Source organism: Macrobrachium rosenbergii, chromosome 56, assembly GCF_040412425.1.
Source record: "Macrobrachium rosenbergii isolate ZJJX-2024 chromosome 56, ASM4041242v1, whole genome shotgun sequence".
Lineage (NCBI taxonomy): Eukaryota > Metazoa > Arthropoda > Malacostraca > Decapoda > Palaemonidae > Macrobrachium > Macrobrachium rosenbergii.
This window is the reverse complement of record NC_089796.1, coordinates 20,606,205-20,631,863: the sequence shown is the minus strand read 5'-3', so window position 1 is coordinate 20,631,863 and position 25,659 is coordinate 20,606,205. Positions and strand designations below refer to the sequence as shown.

The 25,659-nt window shown below is 44.1% G+C and overlaps 1 protein-coding gene across 1 annotated transcript in view; it reads left to right on the top strand.

The window, feature by feature from the left end:
* Positions 1-25,659, top strand: part of LOC136836491 (alkylated DNA repair protein alkB homolog 8) — a 101,676-nt gene that overhangs the window by 6,636 nt on the left and 69,381 nt on the right. The window contains exon 2 of the mRNA XM_067100824.1: positions 3,484-3,642. Within this exon, the coding sequence (XP_066956925.1) occupies positions 3,523-3,642 (120 nt within the window). The 5' untranslated portion in view covers positions 3,484-3,522. The remainder of the gene's footprint in view (positions 1-3,483; positions 3,643-25,659) is intronic.

Sequence of the window (25,659 nt, the reverse complement as noted above, 5' to 3'; positions counted from 1 at the left end):
TGGAAAGCTGTTGAAATTAGCTTTCCAGGCAGTGGCAGTGCATTCACCTGTCGCCGGCTGGAGAAGCCAGTCTCATTGGCGTCTTCACCTGAGGTCTCTACAGTGGAGACTAAAGGAGATGGTCCCCCAGTCCCGAGACCCCAGTCCTTCCTCATTCCTCTTTCCGCAGGATACCAGGTGCGGACCGTCTTCTGTGGATGGACGACAGGAACCTCTTGATAGGAGTATCCCTGCATACTCCCCAGCAGGACGCTGCTGTTTTCAGATGCATCGACCGAGGATGGGGCGCACACCTGGAGGAATGGCTGACTTCGGGAATATGGCACCAAGACGAAAGCGCCTTCACATCAACATCCTGGAACTCGAGATAGCCTTCCTGGCTCTCAAGAGTTCGATCGAGTGATGGACACCCAGGGATACTGATGAGCGACCCACATGTAGGCATGACTCCAAGCAATGGGGCCTGGACCCTCCACTCCACCAGTTGACAATGCCGATTGCATGAGTCGCCAGACTCGGGATAGCTGTCAGCCAGGTACATTTCCTGCTAGAGGAATGTCATCGCAGACAGAGAGTGTGGTGAACCACACGGACTTTCGATGTTCAAACACTCTAGGGGATGGGGATCCAGTTATGTGATTTCGTCCCAGATTTCGTCGCTAAGACTCAGAATCCTTCAGTCCCTGATGCACAGTTCCAGTCCTTCGATCCTCCTAGAGGACTTTGTAGGTAATGAACCAGACGAGATGCTATGTGTCCTGTTAGAGTGCTGTGGCGCTATCTGAAGAGAACTTGACGTCCTCCGGCCTGAGTGCGTCGACGACTCTTCGTTAGTACTGGCTTGACCAAGAAGAAGTGTCCAAGAACACCATCTCCTTCTGGCTTCGTGAACGATAAGGAGAGCGTATCCTGCTGCAGGAGAAGACGACACCGGTGGCTTCTTCCGGAGAACTCACGAGGTCCTCAGCATTGGTCCGTCCCTCGCATTCTGGAAGAATATGTCGGTTTTACAGGTGCTGAAGGCGGAGTGGTCCCAGCAGACTACCTTCACCTCCTTCTACCTCTGGGATGTTGCTCACAAGTCCTTGGACACTTTTTTTCCTTGGGTCCTGGTGGCTGCTCAACAAGTTATGTAGCTTATCTGGCTCCTCTAACAGGACAGGTTGCATCTCACCTAAGATGTCTGTTGATTGTGATTGGAGAATGAATGTGGAGTGACTGGCCTCTTTCCTTCTCCCCCATCCTGGCTCTCTTCCCACGGGCAGGGAGCGGGCGTGCTGTTACATGCTGGATCTGGCGGTCGATGCAGGTAAGCACCCAACAGGAGCTCCGTTCTATTTTCTGTTCAGGTTGATGAAACCCCATTCCTTCCCTTGCAAGGGAGGGGGAGGAGACCATGACTGTAAGACAAACCCACTGCTTGTGATTGCCTTTCTTTATGTCATCCGACTCCAAGTTCTTCCTAGCCTACTTTTGCATGAACTGACGTTTCCTCTTTCATGCAAAGGACTCAGAAGTCTGACAACTGATCCCAAGTTTCTCAAACCCGATCATTTTGTCAGAGGCAGTTTTTTTCCTTTCTTGCTCTCATCGACCAGGAAGGGAAGACAAGGTGGTGAACTCCAGTTAGTTCTGAGACTCACTCAGATTCCCTCCCTCCAACCAGCGAGTCTCCTAATGTAAAGGACCGAGGGTTTGTATATTGTGTCGGAACAAATCACAATTTTTAAAAGTAAATTGTATTTTTCCTAACTATGCAAAACCTGAGGTCCTTTACATTTTACGCCCATCTCATACCACCCCTCAGTCTGATACCTGGGCCGAAAGGCAAATTGGAATGTTTACATCCGGGCAGGCGGTACTCCCGCCTCCCGGACAGTAGTTAACTGCCTAACCACCTTGTTTGAAGTTCAACGGCCATTTCCAGCCTATGCCTGAAAGTAATCCTAATGTAAAGGACCTCGGGTTTGTATAGTTAGGAAAAATACAATTTACTTTTAAAAATTGTGATTTTTCATAGCTAGACAAGCCCCATAAAACCGGATCACCGATAACTGGGGACTGCCTGTACCTTGTGATTATTAGTAACTGGCATGGTATCGTGGAGGGAAGCATAAGATTTTCTCCTACTATCTCTTCACCTTGTGGTAAGGTGCCGAGTTTTGTGGGGGCCGGGGGCTACAGTGTACCTGGAGCATCCACCACTCTCAGTGGATGGGTCGTGGTTTTTATTTCAGTGTAGGTGACTGTGTTATCTGGTTGTTTTAGTTGTGGTACTGTGCTCAGGCAAGGGCACTTTTTGAAGTTTTGCTAGACATCAGTTAGCTCATTCTCTGCAATACTTCCGGTGATGCTTTGCTAGCCATCGGACTCCTCCATCGCTGCAAAGCTCCCACTTAAGTAGCAGGCGCTCCTGGCTATACTGCACGTTGCTACAGGTTAAGTTGAGCACCAGCCAGAGGCACTTTTCTACTGCAGGCTTTCTTAACTAATAAGGAACGACAAGCATTGTATTCAATGCTAGCAACTTTTCCTGTTTCATATTCATTGTATGTCTTAATGTTTTGGAGTAGAATACAGTGTATGTCCATGTATCCCACCTCCTGTCAATGTGGGAATCAGCTATGTAATTACTGTACTTGGTAAGTTTTATGATAAAATAAAGTTTTATGTATACTTACTAAGTAATTACATGATCGGAGCCCTCCTACTCCTCCGATGGATATAAGGCACAAAACAGAATGAGGTTGTCTGCTTTGTTCACAAACATTCCCATTATTGGCAGGACAATCCCTGCACTAAACTTTTTTACATTACCCACAAATTTTTTTAATTTAAGCTGCCATGTTAGTTGAAGCTATAGCTATTTAATTACTTGGTAAGTATATAAAAAACCTTGTTTTATCTTAAACATGTCATTTTCCCAGTGGTTGGTGAAGTTCTAAACAAAAAAATGTCATTTTTCCAGTGTTTGGTGAAGTTCTAAACAAGTTATGTTCTATAAAATTTTCATTATATTTGGCCATATCTGAGATAGCTGATACACACCTCTCCCTGGCATGTAGATAGCCTGTAGAGCACCTGCATTGCACAGAGCATATTTCATGCGGTTGGAAAATACACTACTACTACTACTACTACTACTACTACTACTGCTACTACTATGAAAGGCATACATTGCCTCTTGTCTAATTCACAGTCCTGATAATTGCCTTTTGGCCATGGTTTCTTTTGTGGAGGATGGGCATTTATCATTGGGGAGAGGCATTTATCACTGGAAGGAAATACCATACTTCCACATGGGTATTTATATAAAATAAAATTGCTTTATGTTCTGTGTTGTGCCTTAGTGAAAATTGCCCCTCCACTATAATTTTTATGTCTGAGGTATGAAACTGTTTGCTGTTGCCTAATTTCCTGGGAGTTGTATCCTTTGGAGTAGTTATATGAATACTTGTTATATATAGTAATGTTTTGTTTCAGGTTTACTTTTGGCAATGCTGCTCTTTCAAGTTTGATACTATGATGGAGGTGTCTGTCATGAAGCAGGATCCCAATAAAATAAAGAGAAAGGTTGCAAGATGCCTTGCCATTCTTCAGAAAGATTTTCCTAATGTTCAGCCTTCTGAAAAACCAACCAAGGTAACATATCATGCCTATACCCCTTAAATATTTGTACTACATTTGAAGTTTTTTTTCTTTATATTTACGTGAAAACAAACCATTTGTTTTACATATGTCAAAACCCCGAAGAGCAGGTTGAATATGATACTCTTAAACTTGAATTCTGTATTGGTTTGCAAAACACCTGAGTTAGGATGATGGAAGCTTTCTGAGTGCAAACAGTTTGATAAGAACTATTGTTTTGATTCAGAAGAAATCCGTTACTTTACAATACCCTAAATCTGCAGCAGGGCAACCTCTAGACATGTTCTCAGATCAGGGAAGTTCTGACATTTACCTGAGTGTGCATCATGGTCCCACATCACCTTTACTGGTGGGACTGGTCATTATTTGTGTACGGTATTTTGCGAGTGATTAACACCTGCAAGTGTGTTCCCAGAATTTTATTCGTATCTCACTTCTTATTATCTCTACTCAGCTAATTTCATTATCATCTTACCTAATATTTATGAATAGATCATGTCCCTTAGTGTGGTGTGGGAATTTTTCCTTATTTTCCACCCTTTGAATAGTACAATATTTCTCATCCAGCATGGATCACCTGTTTAAGTACAGTACTGTATTTGTTTTCTTTTAAAGAGCTGATGTGTTTGCACATTTCTAGTAGCCTAGCTATTGAATGACTTAATAATCTAATTATACTGTATAGTCTTGTTCTCTCAAGATTTTTTTTTTTTTTATTATAAATTGACCCCCAAATATGTGGATTTCGATGTCGCATATTTGATTAATTTCTGAATTTTCATCAATAATTTAAAGGAATATTTGTTTGAGCTTTGTGGACACTCAAGTAAACTCACAGGCTAGAATTGTAAATAAAATAAAAATACTTCAGTGGGCCATAATTGTATAAAATACAAATATATATTAGACTATTTTATTATATACAGCAACGTAGAGATGGTCCGCTATAATAAGTAAAAACTTGTATAAAAAGTTACATACACATTTCTGAACTTCAGATAATATTGTCCTCATGTGAGAAAACACAAACAAAAGTAAAGCTTCAGATAATGCATATATGGTTGGAATGTAGAAGAAATTAAAATAATAGTGTAAAGAGTGTACTATATTAAAAAGTGTGAAGTTTTTAAAAGTTCAGTTCACAATAGAACTGCAGACCTGCACGTTTTGTTAGGAGGTCCCGACATTAATGTCTTTGTTCCCAGTCTCACTTGTGTTTCTTTTGTGCAGCGATCAGTACCAGTTTTTGTGGTTCTCTTGTCTTGTGTGATACAGCTGTAAATCATGAATTCAATGATGACCCTAAAGTGTAGAACTTCTAGTGGTGCTAAAAGTGCTGCCAAGTGGCTGAAAAAGTTAAGGCCTTAGAATAAAGCACTGTTAGATTTTTTCCACATTCTGTGCACTCATATGCACTAGCTGCTTGTCTTCGTGTCATCAACAAGTCAGCCATGAGGTACATACATACATAAGAATGAAACATCAAACATGTGCATCCCTTGCTGCAGCTACACCATCAGGTGGTAAAACATTTCATCATGTGTGGAATGCTTCTCTCTCTTGTGGAAAAAACTGCTTTTTTGTGGAATTGATATTGCCTTAAAAAAGCATTTCAAGGCACAAGTGTGATTTGAGAAAAGCCATACAAGGCAAGGAATCTAGCTCAGCAGACTTCAGAGCCAGCAAAGGCTAGTTTGAATATTTTAAGAGTGGGTTTTGACTGCAAAATGTAAAGATTACAAGAGGGGCAGCCTCTGCTGGCCCAAGTGAGCACATTTTAAATTGGAAAAGAGAATGACAAGGCTGTTTTGTGCTAATATTATTAGATTTAGGATCAGGACTGGCCTGATTTATAAATTGCTAATCCCAAATCCTTAAGGGGAAAAGATAAGCTTTAACTGCCAATCTTTTGGATGCTTAACTAGATGGTATGGACTTCTTAAATATATCGCAAGTAATGTATTGCCTTATAAGGTCTTACTGATACTGAACAGTATCCTTGGCCACTCAGGATCCCGTAAGTTCCATACCAAAGGCATTGAAGTTGTGTACTTGCCTCTCATCACATCCCTAATCCAACCTCTAGGTCAGAGGGTAAGATGGACATTTAAAGCCCATTAAACTTGGCATTTTATTGAAAGATTTGTTTAGCCTTTGGAAGATGGTCCCACTAAAGAAAATGTAATGAAGATGGGAAAACTTTATACAATAGCTGTTGCCATAAATATTATTATTATTATTATTATTATTATATTATTATTATTATTATTATTATTATTATTATTATTATTATTATTATTATTATTATTCAGAAGATGAATCCTATTCATATAGAACAAGCCCACAGGGACCATTGACTTCACATTCAAGCTTCCAAAGAATGTGGTGTTCATTGGAAGGAATGAACAGAAGATAATGGGGAAATATAGAAAGAAGAGATCACTTATTAAAAAAAATAATAAATTAACAAAATAATAAATAAATTGATAAGAATGTAAGTAAATTGTTAAAATGTAAGGAGAATTGGATTAGGGTAGTAATGCATAACATCTTTGCTTGAACTTTTGAAGTTCCAATTGGACAACATCCTCAGGGAGACTGTTCCACAGTCCAACAGTGTGAGGAATAAAAGACCTCTGGAATTGAGAACTTTGACATCGAGGCATATTTATTGCATAGTGGTGCTGCTGTTCAGCAAATCTGGTTGCTATTGGCATAAAAATGGGATCAAGGATCAATTGTGAATGTGAAAGGTCTCTGTTGAAATACAAGTTTTATATAAGTAACTTGCCAAGTAATTACATAGCCTATAGTTTCAACTCACACGGCAGCTAAAATTTTAAGATTCATGGTAGCATTTCTTTTGTTTTGTGTAGGTAAGTAGCCCCGCCCACTTTCGGGAAAGAGAGGAACAACCCAGCAAAGAGCTTCAATTTGTTTCTGCCGGCTTATGATGAAGGTTGTAAGCAGTCAGCTGATTTTGAATTTGTTTACTTTTCCGGTTGATGGTTTTATGCCAATTGATGAAGTATACTGTATTTACTTTTTGTAGCCTTCAGCAATTTAGAACAGTGATAGGTTTTCTTCGGAGACCGACTTTTCATGGTTTTGACAGTTTCTTTCAAGATTAAGACTTTTGGTTTCTCAACTTGTTCTTAACTGTGTTTGACTCAAATATGACTAGTATTTGTTATTGCAGCAAAGGCTGCAATACGAGATTAACAAAAGAGCAGTACGACTCACGTACCATTTGCACAGACTGTGGGGGCAAGTGTGCTTTGCTGAGTTATCTTGTATTGAATGTGAAGACTGGGATCAAAAGAAATGGAGGGTTCTAAATTCTCATCTTGCTGAACTGGAAAGGGACAGGAAGAGAAAGACAACTGCTAGGAGTAATAGTAAGACTGTAGCTAGCTAGGATTCTGCTAGGTCTTCCAGTAATATTGATGTTCCTGTTGTCTCTGTATCTTCAATGTCCCCTATTCCCAGTTTCCCAGCTGTACCACCTGATCCTTTACCTGGCTCCCATACTTCCTGCCCCAATGTCATCGCCAGCCTCAAATCAAGATTCGAGCAAAATTTCAGTTTGATTATGACCACTATGGCCCAATTAGGGCTTCAGTTTGAGCCTTTATGGACAAAGTGAGTGATAAAAGTGTCAGTGGAGTGTTGGTGGAGGAGGTGGCTGCCCCTCCCGCCGATTCTCCTAGGCAAAGGTCCCTGGCATACTCCCTTAAACAGGGGAGAAGTCATACCGGAAGCCCAAGGGAGGTAGGTGGGGTCTGCCTATGAGTAGTCGCCCCCTTAGTCGGACCTGTAGTCACATCCCAGGTTAAGACAGACAGCCATAGGAAAGGTGTCTTTTCAGATGTGCACCGCCTTTCCTCTAGCTCAGAGATGCCTAGTCCTGAACAGAGGTGCCAGTGGTGTTTCCATGATGGATCGCAGCCATTGAAAAGTCATGCAGCGGATGCGGTCCGCTCCCCTCAGGTGCCTTGCAAGAGGGTCAGGGAGTCTGAGCCCCCCCTGCAGTTTCTGGGACAGCCCAAAACGTTTTTCTCCAGTTCGACCAGATGTGGAACATCAAGTTTTGGTGCCCAAATGTTCTTCTTCCTCTCACAAGCACAAGTGCCCAGTAGCACCTGTTGGTGTGGCAGCCCTTTAGCACCTGAGAGTTCGGAAGTGCCCGAGCGCCCAGTAGCGCCTGAACGTCCAGTGACACCCGAGCACCCAGTAGCACCCAATTGCCCAGTCTCCTCTTCCAAGTGCTTGGCTCCAGCTCCTGTTTTTGTGGCACTGGCTTTCAAGCATATGCATCAGGCTCCTGCAACTGCGGTGGTTGATCCATCATATGCTCCTATCTAGCGCCAATTGGATGACGTCTTGGGACTTCTGAAGAAGCCTTCCCCTACTGCTAATCTACGACTGCCATATCCTTATTACTGGTGTCGTCAGATGAAGAGGATTTGGATAAGGATATGGATAAAGATTCTTCTCCTGCTTATGCAGCTGTATTGTGATATTTGCTACATAGCTTCCCTGACTTTTTCTCTCCAGTGGCCCTGACCTCTCCTACATCCGCTTTCTTTATGAGCAGTCAACCTGTGGCATCTTCCAGGTTGCCCAAGATGGTGCTCTCTTCCTTAGCAAGGATGGCGTTAAGCGAAGCTGAGAATTGGCTCTCAGACAAGAGAGAGCAAGGGAAAGCTTCCTTCAGTTACCCCCCCCCGACTGTAGCACGGAAGATATTTATCTTACACCAAGGAGAAGCTCCTTCCTTGGGTGTCGCAGCCTCCTCCCAGGGGGCTTCTTGTGGCTTGTTGACTCCCCTCAAAGATTGGCCTTTTCGTCGGCCAAAGTAATGTTCTCTTCTGCTGAGATTGATCATCTGAAGAATATATTCAAGGTCTATGAGGTGATTAGTTTTTTGGGTTGGTCAGTGGGTGCCCTTGCCTGGAAGATCCAGAACTGCCCTTCTTTGCCTACGAATGTTGCCTCAGACTTGCTTGGTGTTCTCTCTTGTACTGGTAAAGGTATCAGAGACGGGTCTTGGGAGTTGGCCTCTCTCTTTACGATGGGAGTTTTGAAGAATAGGGAACTTTGGTGCTCATAAACCACCAAAGGAGTCACTGCTGCTCAGAAGTCTACTCTGCTCTTCTCCCCTCTTGTCCGTGATTATCTCTTCCCTCATTCAACTGTCAACGAGATTGCTTCAGACCTTCATAAGAAGTCGACTCAGGACCTCTTGTCACAGTCTACAAGGTGCCAAAAAGAGCTGCCCTCTTTTAACACCAAGCCGGCCTCCCCTCTTCAGCCTTATTCCTTTCGTGGCAGTGGATAGAGAACTCAATCTAGACCCTGAACAAATGTCCGGTTTTCATCTCGTTCCTTCAAGAAGTCCTCAACTAAGTCTTCCTCAAGGAAGTGAAAACCATGTCCTCCATGCTCTATTAGGTGCCAGGCTCCTTCAGTTTTGGGAGAGGTGGAGAGAGAAAGGAGTGGAGCAGTGGATTGTGAAAGTCCTGAGAGAGGGCTACTCTATCCCTTTCAAGGAAAAACCTCCACTAGTCAAGACGCTCATCATCTTGACTGCCTGTTCCATAGGCTCAAAGAGGTTTTCAGCCCTTTCGGAGGAAGTTTCCACCCTCCTCAGGAAGAGAGCAATAGAGGTAGTCAAAGAAGTCAGCTCGGAAGGGTTATACAATCGTCTTTTTGTAGTCCCCAAGTCTTCAGGAGGGTGGAGACTGGTCTTGGATGTCAGTGCTCTGAATTTTTTCATCCAGAAGATGAAATTCAGAATGGAAACGAATTGTTCTATTCCATCATCCATTCACCAGGGAGACTGGATGGTCTCAGAAGACATGTAGGATGCTTACTTCCATGTTCCCATACATCCGGACTCCAGGAAGTACCTCAGATTTGTATTTCAGGACCGTGTCTACCAGTTTTGGCCTCTCAATGGCTCCTCAAGTTTTCTCGCGTGTTCTCACCCCCCTTGGCAGGGTGGCTCCATCTTGTGGGCATCAACATCTCACTTTACTAGGACAATTGGCTCCTTTGATCCCTGACGAAGGAACAGTGCATGGAGGACCTTCGGAAGACCCTTCTTCTAACCCAGGACTTGGGTTTATTAATCAGTCTTCAGAAGTCCCAGCTGGCTTCATCTCAGGAGATAGTATATTTGGGAATGACACTAAACTCTTGGAATTTTCAGGTTTTTCCATCCCCCAAGAGAGTGGAATCCTGTTTGTGAACTGTAGACGAAGTTCTCTCTCTCTCTCTCTCTCGCCAGACGTGCTCAGCCAATAAATGGATGAGTCTCCTCAGGACTCTGGCCTCCATAGAGCAGTTTGTTTCCCAAGGAAGACTTCATATGAGAGTGCTGCAATTCTTCCTCAGAGCCAGCTGTGACAGGAAAACGCACCAAGGAGATCAAGAGGGACCTGCTATGGTGGAGGTCTGAAGACAGACTGTTGGAAGGGAAGTCTCTCCTCCCTTATAACCGCAACCTAGACTTCTTCTCAGATGTGCCAGACCCTTCTTCTCAGACGTGTCAGACCTAGGCTGGGGAGCTCTCCTGGGAGACAAGTAAGTCTCCAGGATATGGTCTCGGAAACAAGAAGAGTGGTACATCAGTGTGAAAGAGTTGAAGGTGATTCACTGGGGTTTGCAAGCCTTCGCAGTAGAAGTTTTCGGCAAGACGGTGGCAGTCCACTCAGACATCACCACAGACCTGTCTTTTGTCTACAAGCAAGGGGAAACCCATTCTTTCTCCCTCTGTGAAGCAGCGAGGAATCTTCTTCTCTGGGCAAACCAGAACTAGACAAGAATCGTCACGAGATTGATCCAAGGCAAACTGAATATCTTGGCAGACCAGCTGAGCTGCCACAATCAAGTCATCCCCACAGAATGGACTCTAGACCCATGTGTCTGTTTAGACCTGTGGAAGCTGGCTGTGGGGAAGACCCACGCTGGATCGACTTTCTCTGTTTTATTTGCCAGTCCCAGATCCCTTAGCATGGGCGATGGATGCCATGCTGCAAGACTGGTCAAACAAGGACCTGTATGCTTTCCCTCCATTTAGCATGATAAGGGAGGTTCTGAACAAGTTCCAGTCCCACCAGAATGCAACAGTGGCATTAATATCCCCATTTTGGCCTCTGAGGGAGTGGTTCCCTGATCTCCTCTGGCTCTTGGTAGACTCCCAAGGGCTTCTACCACAAAAGCCAAGTCTGCTCAGACAACGTCATTTCAGGGGGTTCTGTTGAGGGTTGTACACTCTTAACTCTGACAGGTTACAGACTGTCAGGAATCTCCTCAGAGGAAAAGGGTTTTCAAGAGCAGGTGCAGAAACTATTGCGAAATGTAGACATTAGTCATCCAGCAACGTCTACCGGAACAAGTGGTCTATCTTCAGCACTTGGTGTAGAAGAAATGGCATTTCGTTTTCTCAGATGTAACAAAAATAGCAGATTTTCTGCTGTTTCTGAGGACCTCCAGAAACTTGTCCTCTTCTACTATTAAAGGTTACAGGGCCATGCTGAGCTCCGTTTTCAGGCATAGGGGTCTGGACTTGATCTCAAACCAGGACGTATGTGCTCTCATTAGATCGTTTGACACCTGCAAGCAGAAGAAAGCAGAACTCGCATCGTGGAATTTAGATATGGTCCTTAAATGGCTCTCTGGCCCTCTTTTCAAACCCTTTAGTTCTACATCCTTTAGGAATCTTATTAAGAAGACCCTCTTCCTGGTAGCCTTAGCAACTGCTAAGAGAGTCAGTGAAATTCATGCCATTGATAGAAGGATCGGGTTCTCTCGGGAAGATGCAGCCTGCTTCTATACCCTTGGGTTCCTTGCGAAGAACAAGACTCCGTCCAAACCCTGGCCTCATTATTTTAGCATTAAAAGTTCAATGAAGATTTTAGGTTCAGAGGATGAAGGGAGAGCGCTTTGTCTGGTGAGAGCTTTAAAATATTATCGTCATAGGACTGAGAAGGTATGAGGACCTTCCAGTAACGTATCTTTCTTCTTAAGGGACTTCATTTGTGAAGCACATTCTCAGATTGGAGAAGACCTCCTACCTGCCTTCAAAGTTAGAGCTCATGAAATCAGGGCTGTAGCTACGTCGTGAGCTTTTAAGTACAGTCTCTCTCTCTCTTCCATTCTCCAAGCAACATACTAGAAATGCAAGTCAGTTTTTGCATCCCATTACTTATGGGACGTGGAAACAGTTTTTAACAATTGCAGTACCGTTGGTCCTTTATCAGTGGCTGGCATGGTGTTGGGGGGAGAAGTGTAGGAAGCATCCCTTCCATCCTTATTCTCTTCGCCTTGACTTAGGGTGTCGAGTCTAAGGGGAGCCTGGCGGTACCATGTACCAGGATACCCACCAGTTTTTAGTGGGTGGGTGGTGGTTTTTTAATTACACGGTGTAGGTAACAGTGTTGTTTGTCTGTTTTTTTTTTTTTTGTGATGGTACTGCACCCAGGGCAGGAGCAACTATTGTTGCTTTGCTAGCCTTTGGAAATGTCCTTCGCTGCAAAGCTCCCACTTAAGTAGGCACTTGTGGCTCAACCACCACGACGCTACGGGTTAAGATAAGCACCAACCAGAGGCAGTATCTTCCTGCAGTAGCTTTCTTACCAGGTAAGGAAGCAACAAGCATTGTATCAGTGCTAACAAGCATTGTATCATTGCTAGCAATTTTTTCTATTCTCAAATGCATTACATATACAGTACTAATGTTTTGGGGTAGAATATATCCAGGTATCCCACCTCCTGTCTATGTGGGAATCAGCTATGTAATTACTTGGCAAGTTACAGTAAACTCCCCGTTTTCGCAGGGGATGCATGCCCCCCCCCCATAGCTAAAATCCATGAATACTTAAAACCACTCTAAAAACACTTAGAACTGCCTATTTTCATAGATCAAACACAAAAGAACCCTCTAAAAATGCTTATACCTGAGTATTTTAATAGTTTTATCACAAAATGTACATTTAGTCATGAAAATATGAAAATACAGTAATTGGTGAATATTTCTCAGTGAAAAATACTGCAAATGGGCGAATTTTCCGCAAATAATGTGTATATATGTTCCATAGAGAAATCCGCGAATCGGTGAGTCCACAAATCATGAGAATGCAAATACGGGGAGTTTACTGTACTTATATAAAAATGACATTTTTATGATAAAATAAGGTTTTATATATACTTACCAAATAATTACAGAACGGGAGCCCTCCCTCCTCCCCTCACTTGGACATAAGGGGACAAACAAATTGAAGCTTTTTGCTGAGTTGTTCCTCTCTTTCCCAAAAGTGAGGGGGGGCTAGTTACCTACACAAAACAAAAGAAACGCTACCATGAATTTCAAAATTTTAGCTGCTGTGCAAGTTGAAGCTATAGGCTATGTAATTATTTGGTAAGTATATACAAAACTTTATTTTATCATAAAAAATGTCATTTTTGAACAATTGACAAACATGACACCATCCATCAGTGGTTCAAGTCATAACTGCTAATAGTTTTAGGGAACAGAAACCTACCACCATGTACCACTCTGTCTAAATGAGATAAATCTGTGGCAGGAGAAATCCACACTGGTAAACAACATTCTAGCAAAGGAAGGACAAATGACCTAAAAAGAGGTTACATTGATTTTATCACTGTTATAAATATATGAGGCCTTACATACAATATCTAACTTTCGTGCGGCATTTACTGACACTTTAATTAGATGTTTCTCAAAAGTTAGATGTGAGTCAAAAGTTACATCTAGAATTGTTAAAGCCTCAGACTCACTCTGCAGAGTCTCATCCACACGAAGCTTCATACCCCACTGACTACACCATTCACTAATCTGTTCCATGTTGCAATTGAGACTAAGGGCAGCTCCATTTCTCATAAGTTTAGACTATACTATACTATACCCACAAGTGTTGCATCATCGGCACACTGAGCAATCTGGTTTTCCAGGCCAATAACCATATCACTTGTGTACATTGAAAATAACAATGGACCAAGAACATTTCCTTGAGGAACTCCAGACACAATAGGTATTGGTTTGCTGAAGATTCCATCAACAGCAACTTGCTGCAGCCTGTCTGTAAGGGAAATCTTGAAGTAAGCCTAAAACATATCCACCCACCCCAAGATTCTGAAGTTTATAAGTGCCTTGTGATTTACTAAATCGAAAGCAGCACTAAAATCTATCTGAATTACTCTGCACTCAAAACCCTTATCAAGGTTCTCTTGCAAATGGCATGTCGAGTCTAAAAGAGCATCACAGGTACGTAACTGCTTTCTGTATGTATATTGACTATCAGCTAACAATCCTTTAGATTCCACATATATAGTGGCTTAAAAAAGGGATTTTGACAGAGGAAAAATCTATTTCTGAGGAAGGTCCCGTGTCAGCCGGTGAAATTCCATTACAGCACGAATTTCTAGGTATAACAATGCTAGATATACCAGAGAAAAAGAGCTTTCAGAAAGCTGGGGGTTACTACCCCAGTCGATCTTTTAGAAGACGTCGGTAATGAAGGGTGAGTGAAATACCACTACCACGGAAATATACCGAAAGACCTCTCCTATCAAAACCCCAAAAAGAGCGGTGAGCCGTTACAGCTCCCACACTCAACACCCGCCAGGACGGCGACACCAGCGCCACCTACTTCATTCCATGCTAGCACTAACCCCAGACTTGGCATGTGCGAAAAAGGGGAGAGTACTAGACTAGACAGGAGGGTCACCGGGTGACACGGGACCTTCCTCAGAAATAGATTTTTCCTCTGTCAAAATCCCTTTTCTGAGTTCAGTCCCGTGTCAGCCGGTGAAATAGTGATAGAGAATCATGCCAAGACTGCTACTACTGAAAACAAGGGGGTAACCTGAAGAAAAGGCAAAATTGTAACGAAAATAATTTTAATTAAAGAATCTCTTCCATGAAGCAAGAATACTTAAAAGTAAGGCAACTTAATTTTAAGGCACACCAAAAAACTTAACACTACAAAACACTGGAGGTCTCTGACTGATGGGGAGAAAACCTCAAAAATCTTAAAATTACTTAAAAGTAGTGAAACATGAAATGTGCACAGAACAAGAAAAACAACTTTTAAAACTATATATGTAAACTTAGGCCCAAACATGTAAGAGGCAAGACTAATGAAAATAACACATGCAATTATCCGAGTGCGTGGAGCCAACAAAAACAGTCCAGTACCCCGTGAACGAAACAATTATGGCTAATCAGGTTACAGTTTTCCATCATAAAATACAAACATATCAATATGAAGAGCTAGGCAGTGAGGCAAAACTACCAGGAAAACAAGCAGAGAAGCAAATGAGGTAGGCGGGCGGGGGAAAAGGAAAGGATATAATTATTTAATGTGGGGAGATGACACTTCCCACTGCTACAGTAGAATATTTCAGGGCTTCAGTGATTTTAAATAGTGGCGTTTAAACACTAGAGGTGACTTCAACCCGTATATTTTGATAACTCTGAGAAGTCCATATTATGAAAATAATTAGTAGAAGTAGCCACTGCTCGAACATCATGAACTTTAGGAACTGAGTCTGGGTTGGCTTGTTTAATGAAATACAGAATCTGTTGTCTTATACCATTAAGGGAAAGAGTACCACCTTTCTCCCTGATAAAAAGAGGACCCGACTTACTCTGTGGAGTTCTTGAGAGATAAGATTTAAGTGTATGGACTGGACATAAAGATTGATCTTGAGAAGGGGCACCACCTTCCAGGGAGACCACCTGTCCTGTGGGTCTTCGTTTTTTTAGCTAAAAAACTAGGGTCAGGGGAGGAGGACTTCTCGGATGGGAGAAAGTTAACAAAATTATCACCTCTAGTGAGCTGACAGCTCTGAAATTCTAGCACCTGAAGCCAAACTAAGTAAAAATAAGGTTTTCCTTAACAGATCTTGATAAGAGCAATTTAAGTTATCAACTCTGACGCTAATTTAAGGACGTCATTGAGAAACCAAGTAACCGAATGTGGACGTGATACTGGTCTCAGACGGCGCATGCTCTGAGGATGGATGAAAATAAGAATCTGTAAGGTCAATTTAAAGCCGTAAAGAAATACTTTCTTCAATGCCGACTTGACTGTGGTAATAGTGGCCGGAGCCAGGCCTTTCTCAAACAGTGACCTAAGAAGGAAACTCCTAAATTAGTCGTCATAATTTTGGCTTCAGAAGCTTTCAGGAAGGAGGCTAACTTCTTGACTGCTGAGTCATATGCCTAATAGTAGAATCTCTTTATCTGATTCTAAAAACAGAGTGTTGACAGGGTCAATGTTTGCTCCTTTTTGAGCTGCTTGAACTTTATAAAGTCCAAAGCTAGGGCATCTTGAATCCTTGAGGAAGCTGACACAGTCTTGGTTTGTACTGTCTGGGTCAGAATGGGCTTGGGAATCCGAAGACTCCATAAGCCCAGTTCCTGAAGGAGAGGGAACCAATTGCTCTTCGGCCAATAGGGGCTACCAGAGCTGGTTGACCTTTTGAATGTCCTTAGTTTGTGTAAAACTTTCAGCAGCAAATTTATTGGAGGAACAGATAAATTCTCTCCCAATTGTTCCAATCTACTGTCATTGCGTCTGTGGCGACGCCTGAGGGTCCAGGTTGGGGGCTACGTAACAGGGGAGCTTGAAGTTGCTCTCTGTTGCGAACAGATCCACTTGGAGTCCCGGGACCCGGCAAAACCACTGAAAAGATTCCGTGTCAGGGACCACTCCGTCTCCAGCGGATGTCCTGGACAGGAATCCCGCCACCACGTTCGGACACCTGCCAGGTGGGTGGCTGACAGGTGCCAACCGTGCTTGTTAAGCCAGGGAGAAGATAGCTACCATTACTTGGTTTTACTCGACCTGATTTGGAGCCGCCCCTGTTGATGCAATGAACCACCACTGGCGCTGTCTAACACCAACCTGATATGAATCCGATTGGGAGGCGGATTTTCTTCAGCGTCAGAAAGACGCCATGGCTTCCAGGGTGTTTATATGGAACTGCTGAAACATTGTGGACCACGTTCCTGTACTTTTTGTTTTGGTGAATATCCCCCCCCAGCCGCTTAGAGAAGCGTCTGTGTGGATAACTAATTAATGGGGGGAAACTGAAGTGGGACTGTTTTGGACAGGCCCTTGACTGTGGTCCAAGGCCGCAGCCTTGTCTTTAAGATCCGAGGGATCGAGGAGACCCTGTCCCTGAGCTTGGTGTTTGCTCGGCTCCGCCACACCCTGTTTATGTCCTTTAACTTGGCTTTCAAGAGCAGGTCTGTTACTGAAGCAAATTGGAGAGACCCGAGGACCCTTTCCTGGGACCGGCGGGATGCTGACTGATTTTTGAGAAACCTCCCCTGGTGAGAGCGCTATCTCTTTCCTCTTGGAAGGGAGGGAGAGACAACGTGTGGGAGGACAGGTCCCACTGAAGACCCAGCCACTGAAAAACCGAGACTCGAGTCAGGCGGGACTTCTCCTGTTCAGCTGAAAACCCAATGACTCTAGGAAATTGGTGACTATGGACGTGGCTTTCTGACACTCCGGCACAGTTGGAGCCCAGATTATCCAGTCGTCCAGGCACGCTGCTAGGGGAGATTCCTTGGGACCGGAGCTGCTGTACTACCGTATCCGCCAGCTTGGTGAATATCCTGGGTGCAATGTTCAGACCGAAGGGCATGACCCTGAAGGAGTAGGGCTTGGTTCCCGAGTCTGAAACCGAGGAACTGAGAGAAGTTCCAGCGCAACTGGGACGTGATAATAAGCGTCTGAAAGATCGATAGAGGTGGTGACGGCTCCACGCGAAGTAGAGTCCGGACCTGATACAAAAGTAAGCATCTTGAAACTTGTCGCATTTTATGTAGAGATTTAGACGCGACAGATCCAGGATCACTCTTAGCTGATCGGAGCCTTTTTGGGAACAGTGAATAGCCTGCCTTGAAATTTTAGGTGCCTTGCTTTCTTTATTGCTCGTTTGTTGAGCAATCCTTTTTACATAATCCTGTAGGATTGATGTGGGTGGCTGGTAAAATCTGTTTGGGAGGGGAGGATTCTTGATCCAGCTCCACCCCAGTCCCTTGGACACAATGCTGTGCCCAAGGGCTGAAGGTCCATTGGTCCCTGAACCAATACAGGCGACCGCCTACCTCGCGTTTTCTCAGTGGGAGGAGGCGGGTTTGTTCTCTACCACGTCCTCTCCCCTTGGGGTGGTGTTAGATTTTCCTCTGTAGGGGCCTTGCCCCTTCCTCCCTTGCCACCCTGTTGAGGCCGTGAAAAATCCCGGCCTTCATATGTAGGGTTGTATGCTGGTGAGATACATAGGAGGGTGCCGCTGGTTGAACCAAAACATACTGCTGGGGTTGGGACTTAGAGGTAGATGGCTGGGCCACTGCCGAGACCGGGACGGCTTGAACCATCGCCTGATGAGGCCTCTTATGTCTCCTGAACCTTTTTCCTCCTCCCGTCTGGGGGCCGGCCGATTCTGGGGTCTTGCGCTTATAAGTGGGAATTCCCCACCGAGCGCGAAGACTCTGAAACTTTGGAGACCACAAGGAGAATAGAAATTGGCCTGTAGTTACTGCAGTCTGTAGACTGTAGATATGCCACTCTTTGGAACAGGCACTGTATTACTAAACTTGCGCCTATATACAAGATAGTATGTCGACTTAAAAATGTATAGAATCTAGTAATCTTGGAAGGTATCACACTAGAAACTTTTTTGAAAAACAAAGAAAAGAAACTATCAGGATCTTTTCTACTCCACTTATCAAGATTATCAAGAATTTTTGTAACATCCCCTAGTGCGAATTGCAGATATTAAAAGAGCCATGAAACCTATGAAGCCTGAGACAATTAACTCAATTTGGAAAAAACTATGGCCAGAATGTATCAGTGACTTCACTGGATTTACCATGGAGCCTGTCAAAGGAATAATGAAAGGAAACTGCCTTTGGCAGAGGTGGGTGGGGGAGGATGTATACAAAAATAAAGGAAATGGAAGAAGCAACTGCACCATGTAAATTAATTTTTAAAGGAATGAAAGAGCAAAAAATTCAAACAGAAATGACTGTATTTCCTTGGCCTCCCCACCACCCCTCCATCTCTTCACCCAAGCCATCCCTGATGCTCTGAAACCAGTCAGCTTAAAACCCCATAGAGTTGATATCCAAAAAGCAGCAAGTCTCCTCCAGCCAGGTTGTATACTTGCCAGTCAATACAATTTTTTGAAAATTAAAAAAATATTTTCATGCAAACATATTGCTTTACAAAATAATTTGTCCTCCTCTTGACCCTGCAGAACTTGCAGACAGTTCAGGCAACCCTTCATATGACCATGAAAGACACTAACCCTGACTAGGGATTAAGCTGAGAAGTTGAGGATGAGGGATGTGGAGCCCAGACATGCAGACAGCTAAGTGGATTCATCTTCCTATTGTAGTGTGTCTGGAAAGGAATCTGATGTACCTGAAGACAGTCATAAAGTGATGGATGTGTACTAAAAAGATCAGTTTTGTTTTATAAAACCAGTACATTAATAATAATGATGATTACAACTGCTAATCAGTAAGTGTCATCAGATTGTTGGCTTCATTGCATTCTTTCCCTTCAGGCATCCCCCTTTCATGAATACCATATCGCTGTGGTTTTCATCTGTCTCTTCTTCGGTCCGTCTTCCATGGAAGACCTTACTTGGGTTCCATTCAAGAAAAGGAAGCGCCTTGATCCCTCTCAGTCCAGCGCTTCCTGTCAGCACCCATTCCCAAACATTTGGAATCAACTTCCCAACATCTGTGCCAGAGCACTTGGCACTGTTTAGCCAGGTCTAGGCTCCCACTGCTGAAAGCCTAGCTTTTGCTCTTGGACTATTTTTCTGTTTACAGCATTGCGTTGGACTGCAGGAAAATTCATCACACCTGGTTTCGTTATCCTGTGACCAAGTGTTTTGTGTCCCTTCTGGGTTTTTCAAGCAAGTCCAATAAGAGTCGAACCTGCATGGATGTCCTTGTGTCCGCCCAGCTATCAAGAATCAGCAGGGATGGCAAGTAGTCTGCTCAGTTGTCCGCGAGTCTGCACGATGATATGCAAGTTCGCTTCGTTGCTTGCAGTCTGCAGAATCGGCAACAAGTCTGCATGACCCACAGATCTCTTTCTCTATTCAGTTAGAGAATGAAGTTTAGGAAGGAGACAAACTAGACAGTCTAGTCGGCCATTCTTCCAGTTCAGGGATCTAGGCTTCAGCCTCTATGGAATAAGTATGTCATGTATCCCAGGACAGCTGACATCTTTGTTTCCCTTTGAAGGAAAGCTCGAAGGTTTTGAACACAAGACCAACTGGGATGGGGAAATACAGCTGGATACCGTTGTTTTTTCCCATAGGCATGGATTTAAGTCAGACATGCAGTGGTGGCTGTCCAAACTTAGTCTTTCAGAAGGGATGCTCCTTCTCAGAGACTAGACTTAGTCTTCTGCTCAGCGCCTTCATCTAGGTCAGGGAGCTGAAGGAATTCGTTAAGGACTTCAGTGCCTCGCAACCCTTTTTTCACTCCGAGACTGTGGTAATTCATTTAGACAAGAACACAGTCCTAACCTTATTACATTAGCAAGGAGGCTTTCTCGCTCATGCTCTCTCCATCAAACAGCAAGAGAGCTTTTACTATGGACAATCAATCGAGTTTTCTAGTCACTCGATTTTTTCAGTCTAACTAAGTTCTTAGAGACGATCTGGTTCATCAGAAGACTGTTCTTACCTCTCAGTCGACCCTGAATCCCCTGGTCTGTCAGGTTCTGTGGATTCTGTGAGGCAGAGTGACTTTGGACCTGTTTGCCACCTCAAGCATGATTTCTGAACCTGCCAGGGTGGTTGGTGGACTCTCCAAGACTCCTTCCTCAATCCATATCTCTCAGTCAACCGTAGTTAGAAAAGATACCACCAAGGGTGGCTCGCTCTTACTCGGACAGACTTTGCACTGCTTGGAAACTTCTCAGAACTTAAGTTTTTTCAAGACGTACTACAGAGGCCACAGCTAGATGCAGACGTCAATCTTGTAGACCTATCTATCAGACTGTGAACGATTTCTGTAGATGGTGCCTCAGACTCCTTGTTCCTTCTTCTGAGACATCTGTGACCCATAGTGTAGATTGCCTCTTTTGTGAGAAGATCTAGAATCTCTCATATTCTATCATTAACGTGTCCCGAGCTACGGACTCAGTAATGCGGTTTGTTTGTTTACCCTTGGAAGTTTAGCCATGAACAAGGACACTTCCAAGACCCGGATCAATTCTTTCTCCCTAAGAACTTATGGAAGAGAAACGTTCTTGACAGCTGGGAACAGGGCTCTGGGCACCCAGCTCCTGAGGTCTTTCCTCGCCTGTCTTCTAGCACTAGCTGGTGCCAGCTCATGCTCCGAGCACCTAGGAGCACTCACCAGCTTCCAAGCGACTACCTCACCTGGCATCCAGCTCATTTTGCACCAATTACAGCCTGCCACCCAGGAATGCCTACCAGCTCCCAAGCTCTTACCTCGCCTGACTTCCAGCTCGCCTGGCGCCAACTACAGCCTGGCACCAGCTCTTGCTCCGAGTACCTAGGAGAGCTCCACCAGCTCCTGAGTGTCTAGCTCACCTGGCAGCCAGCTCGGCTAGCTCCAACTACAGCTTGGCGCCATCTCAGAGCAACCAGTGCCTAGCGCCAACTCCCAATCGTCTGGCTCCAACTCTCCCCTCATCCTTGGATATGTGGAAGAATAGAGAACTCTCTGCCCAGTTGGAATTTTTCAGGTATTACTAGAGCAGGATCGGTAGAGCAGAGGGCCATCCATAGTCTATAGTGTGGTGGCATGGACTCTTTTTGCCCTTTATCTAAGTACGCATTGTCCTTCATCCTAATGGACCTTATTTATGAGTCCACCCTCAGATTCAGGAGAGCATTTTGACTATGTTTTAGTGAAAGCTAAGGAAGTCAGAGCAGCTTCTACCTCATTAGCTGTCAGGCACAAGATGTCACTTTCGTTCTGCAGTTAACCTTCTGGATGTGTAGTCGTTCTTCGCTTCTCATGGCTTTTAATGAAGTTAAAACAGGGTTAATATTTTGCAGTACTTGCAATCATTATTATTGACTGGCATGGTATTGTGGAAGGAAGCGAAAGATTTTCTCCTACTATATCTTCACCTTGGGGAGGTGTCAATTTTGCAGGAGCTGGGAGGGGTATAATGTACCTGGGGCACCCACCACTCTCAGTGGTTGGGTTGTGGTTTTATTTCAGTGTAGGTGATAGTGTTGTCTGGTTGTTTTATTGTGGTACTGTGTCCAAGGCAAGGGAACCTTTTGAAGTTTTGCGAGCCTTTGGAAAACTCCTTCGCTGCAAAACTTCCACTAATGCTTTGGCAGCATTCGGAGTACTCCTTCGCTGCAAAGATCCCACTTAAGTAGAGGCGCTCCACAGCTATACTGCCATGCCACTACAGGTTAAGATGAGCACCAACCAGAGGCAGTATTCTCCTGCAGTAGCTCTCTTGACTGATCAGGAACGACAAGCATTGTCTTCAGTGCTAGCAACTTTTGTATTTCAAATTCATTACATGTCTTAATGTTTTTGAGTAGAATATGTCCATGTATCCCACCTCCTGTCAATGTGGGATTCAGCTATGTAATTACTTGGTAAGTTACTGATATAAAAATGACATTTTTATAATAAAATAAAGTTTTATATATACTTACCAAGTAATTACAAAATTGGAGCCCTCCCTCCTCCCCTTGCATGGACATAAAGGCTCAAACACAATGAGGCTGTCTGGTAAGTCGTTCCTAGTATTCCCGTTAGTGGGCAGGACTAGTCACCTATACTAAACACTAAACAATTGAAGTGATAGTGCGTATTTTGAATTTAAACTGCTGCAATAGTTTGAAACTAATAGCTATGTAATTACTTGGTAAGAATATATAAAACTGTGTTATATTATAAAAATGTAATTTTTCTGGCTATTGATAAAGATTACAGTACTTCAATTAAAACCACCTTCCTTTTTCTGTTGTTTGGAGGAAGACATTTTGATATAAATGTATCTAAGTAATGATGGCTCAGGTCCCCATCGAATGGACAAAGATGATTTTATTTAGGTGTCTGTGGGAATACTGATGTTTTGTCCCAAGAGCCCCATAATGGAGCCAGTTGCCCCACGCAAATTCACTTGAGCACTTGCACCTCAGCAATCCTCTCACATGTGAATGAGTCAAATTTTATTGGGGACCTTCTCATCTTGGGCCAGTACCTGGGCTTTCTTACCAACCCAGAAGAATTTGGGTATCAAGCCATGGCTCTAGACTCAACATGGCTTATGGAATGGTTCATCATATTGGAAATACCTGTGGAGATTTCTGATTGAAATTCAAGACTCCTGTTTAGCAAAAAGGCTATTTCTGGTACCTGTACTTGGATCATGTGAGGACCACTACAATGGTAGCTATGTGGAAGTGAGTGGAGTTTGCATGATCAAGGAAACTATTTTTTATATTAGTAACTTACCAAGTAATTACATTGCTATTCCGCCCACTCTTGGGGAAGAATAGGTACAACCCGGCTCAGGAGTTCAATTCATTCCTGCTGCTCAGCGACTGGACATCGGTTGTTGGGTAGCTTTTGTTTTGGTTGGATTTCACCAGTTGATTGCAGACATTCTCCGACTTTTGGTGAAGTACTCTGTTTATTTTGGTAGCGCTAATCTTGTTAGTTTAGCTAGTTTCTTGAGTGTGACTAACTATGTCAGACTCCAGTCCACATAGTACAGTGTTTAGTATTGCAGCAAGGACTGCAAGACCAGATTGATTTCTTCCAAATATGACACTCATACAATTTGCAGTTGTATGTTCTCCTGACCTTAATTGTGATGAGTGTAAGGAAGGGGATCAGGGGACATGGAAAATTTTGAATGCTCATTTAGCGAGACTGCAAAGAGACAGAGAGAAAGGTGGCTGCTGAAGCTCAGGTTAGGTTATCTCATTCTCCCGAAGTACCTGTTCTTTCGACTCCTGTGTCTACCTTTTCCCCTATTCCAAGTCCTATTACTCTGCCATACTCCATTACCTGGCTCCCAATCTTCTGAGCCCAGTCCCTTAGCAAGCCTGAAGCCAGGGTAGATAAGAAGTTTGACATCTTAGTGGGTACCATAATCCGGCTCTGGGCTTCGGTTAAGATCCTGATGGATCAGAAGAGTGCGTGTAATGTTGGTAGCAGTGTTGTGTCTGTAGGAGGTGACTACTCCTCCCAATAATGTTCCTAGACAAAGGTCCCTGCCGAACTCCCCTAACCCTGGGAGGAGGCAAACTGGATGTCCAAGGTAGGTTGGTGGGGTTTGCCCACAGGTAGTTGCCCCCTCAACAGAGCCTGTTGTGTGTTCCCAGGACTTGGTGGACAGCCACTGGAAAGGTGTCCAGGTGAATGTACATGCCTTGTTGTCGAGTGGCTCCTATTCCGACTCGGGCAGGAGGCGTAGTTAGCGCTTTCCTGATTCTTCCAGGCCATTGCAAAGACCTGCAACCCCTGAGCATGCTCCTCCGCTTCCTTGTAAGCATTCCAGAGATCTGGATCATAGTCCAGAACCATCATGCAGCTTCTGGGACCAGAAAAGTGCCCCGATGTCTCCCAAATATTTTGTTTCCAAGCACTTGTTTAAGAAGAGTTCCGAGCTCCCAGTGGGACTCCATGCAGTGGCACCCGAGCACCCGGGGGGGGGAGAAGAAGAAGAGAGTGTAGCGTGCCAGTGCCTGGCTGGCGCCAGGCATTCAGCTGGCATCAGATGACCAGTAGGAGAGACTGCAGTGCATTTTCAGTGTTCAGTGGTAGTCAAGCGCCCTGTGAGTTCTGTGTGTGCAGTGGATTCCGAGCACCCGGGGGGAGCTGAGAGTGCAGTGGGAGCCGAGCACTCCAAGCTGCTGTTGGCGCTCGAACGTCCAGCATCAGAATGTCCTACTAAACATTCTCTTTCTAAGAAGTGACCAGTATTAGATCAGCCTCTAGAAGAGTGTTCTCCTGTGTCTGATTGTTCATCGCCATTGGTGGCTTCGCCTATGACTTCTCGCCCACCTGTGTTGCTACAGTTGTCTGCGCTTCTGGCACCACCACCTGCCAAACATTCAGCGCTGCATACTGCTTGTCACGAGCGTCCCTTATTGTAGGATTTGACGTCTGTCAGTGTTCCTGCGGTGCAGGATTCTTCTTTGGACCCGATCCAACATCGCCTAGAAAACATTTTGGACCTTTTAAAGAAGCCTTTTCTCCAGTTCAGGAACAACCAGACTTAGCTCCTTCGATTTCGTCCTCAGAAGAAGACTTAGAACCCATGTCAGCGTATGCTTCTTTGTTGAAGTACTTTTTATTTTGTTATCTGACTTTCTTGTCTCTTGTGGCCCCGTCATCTCTAGGCTCTGCTTTTATGATGAGGCAAACTGCAGGCTCTTCTGATCTGCTGAAGATGGTGCTCTCTTGTTCTTTGAAGAAGGCCTTATCCCGTATCGAAGGTTGGTTGTCTGACAAGAGGGATCTTGGGAAGGCTACTTTATGCGCCCCTCCTTCTCGTCTGATGAAAAGGAGATATCTTTCCTATGCCACCAGGGAAGCTCCTGCTTTGGGAGGGTCTGCTTCCTCCCAGGGGGACTTCTCCAGCTTGACTGACTCAACACGTAGATCAGCATTTGCTGCCGCCAAGATCTTCTTTTCATCTTCGGAGTTGGATCATTTAGTGAAAGACTTGTTTAAAGTCTTTGGGGTATTCAGCTTCTTGGATTGGACCATGGGGGCTTTGACAAAGAAAATCAAAAACTGTGCCACCCTCCAAGATAACTTGTCAACAGACTTGTTAGGAGTGTTGTTGTGCGCAGACAAAGCGATTCATGATGGCTCACAAGAACTGGCTGCACTGTTTTCTTTAGGAATCCTTAAGAAGAGGGAGTTGTGGTGCTCTTTTACCATGAAAGGAATCACTCCCTCCCAGAAGTCATCTCTTCTCTTTG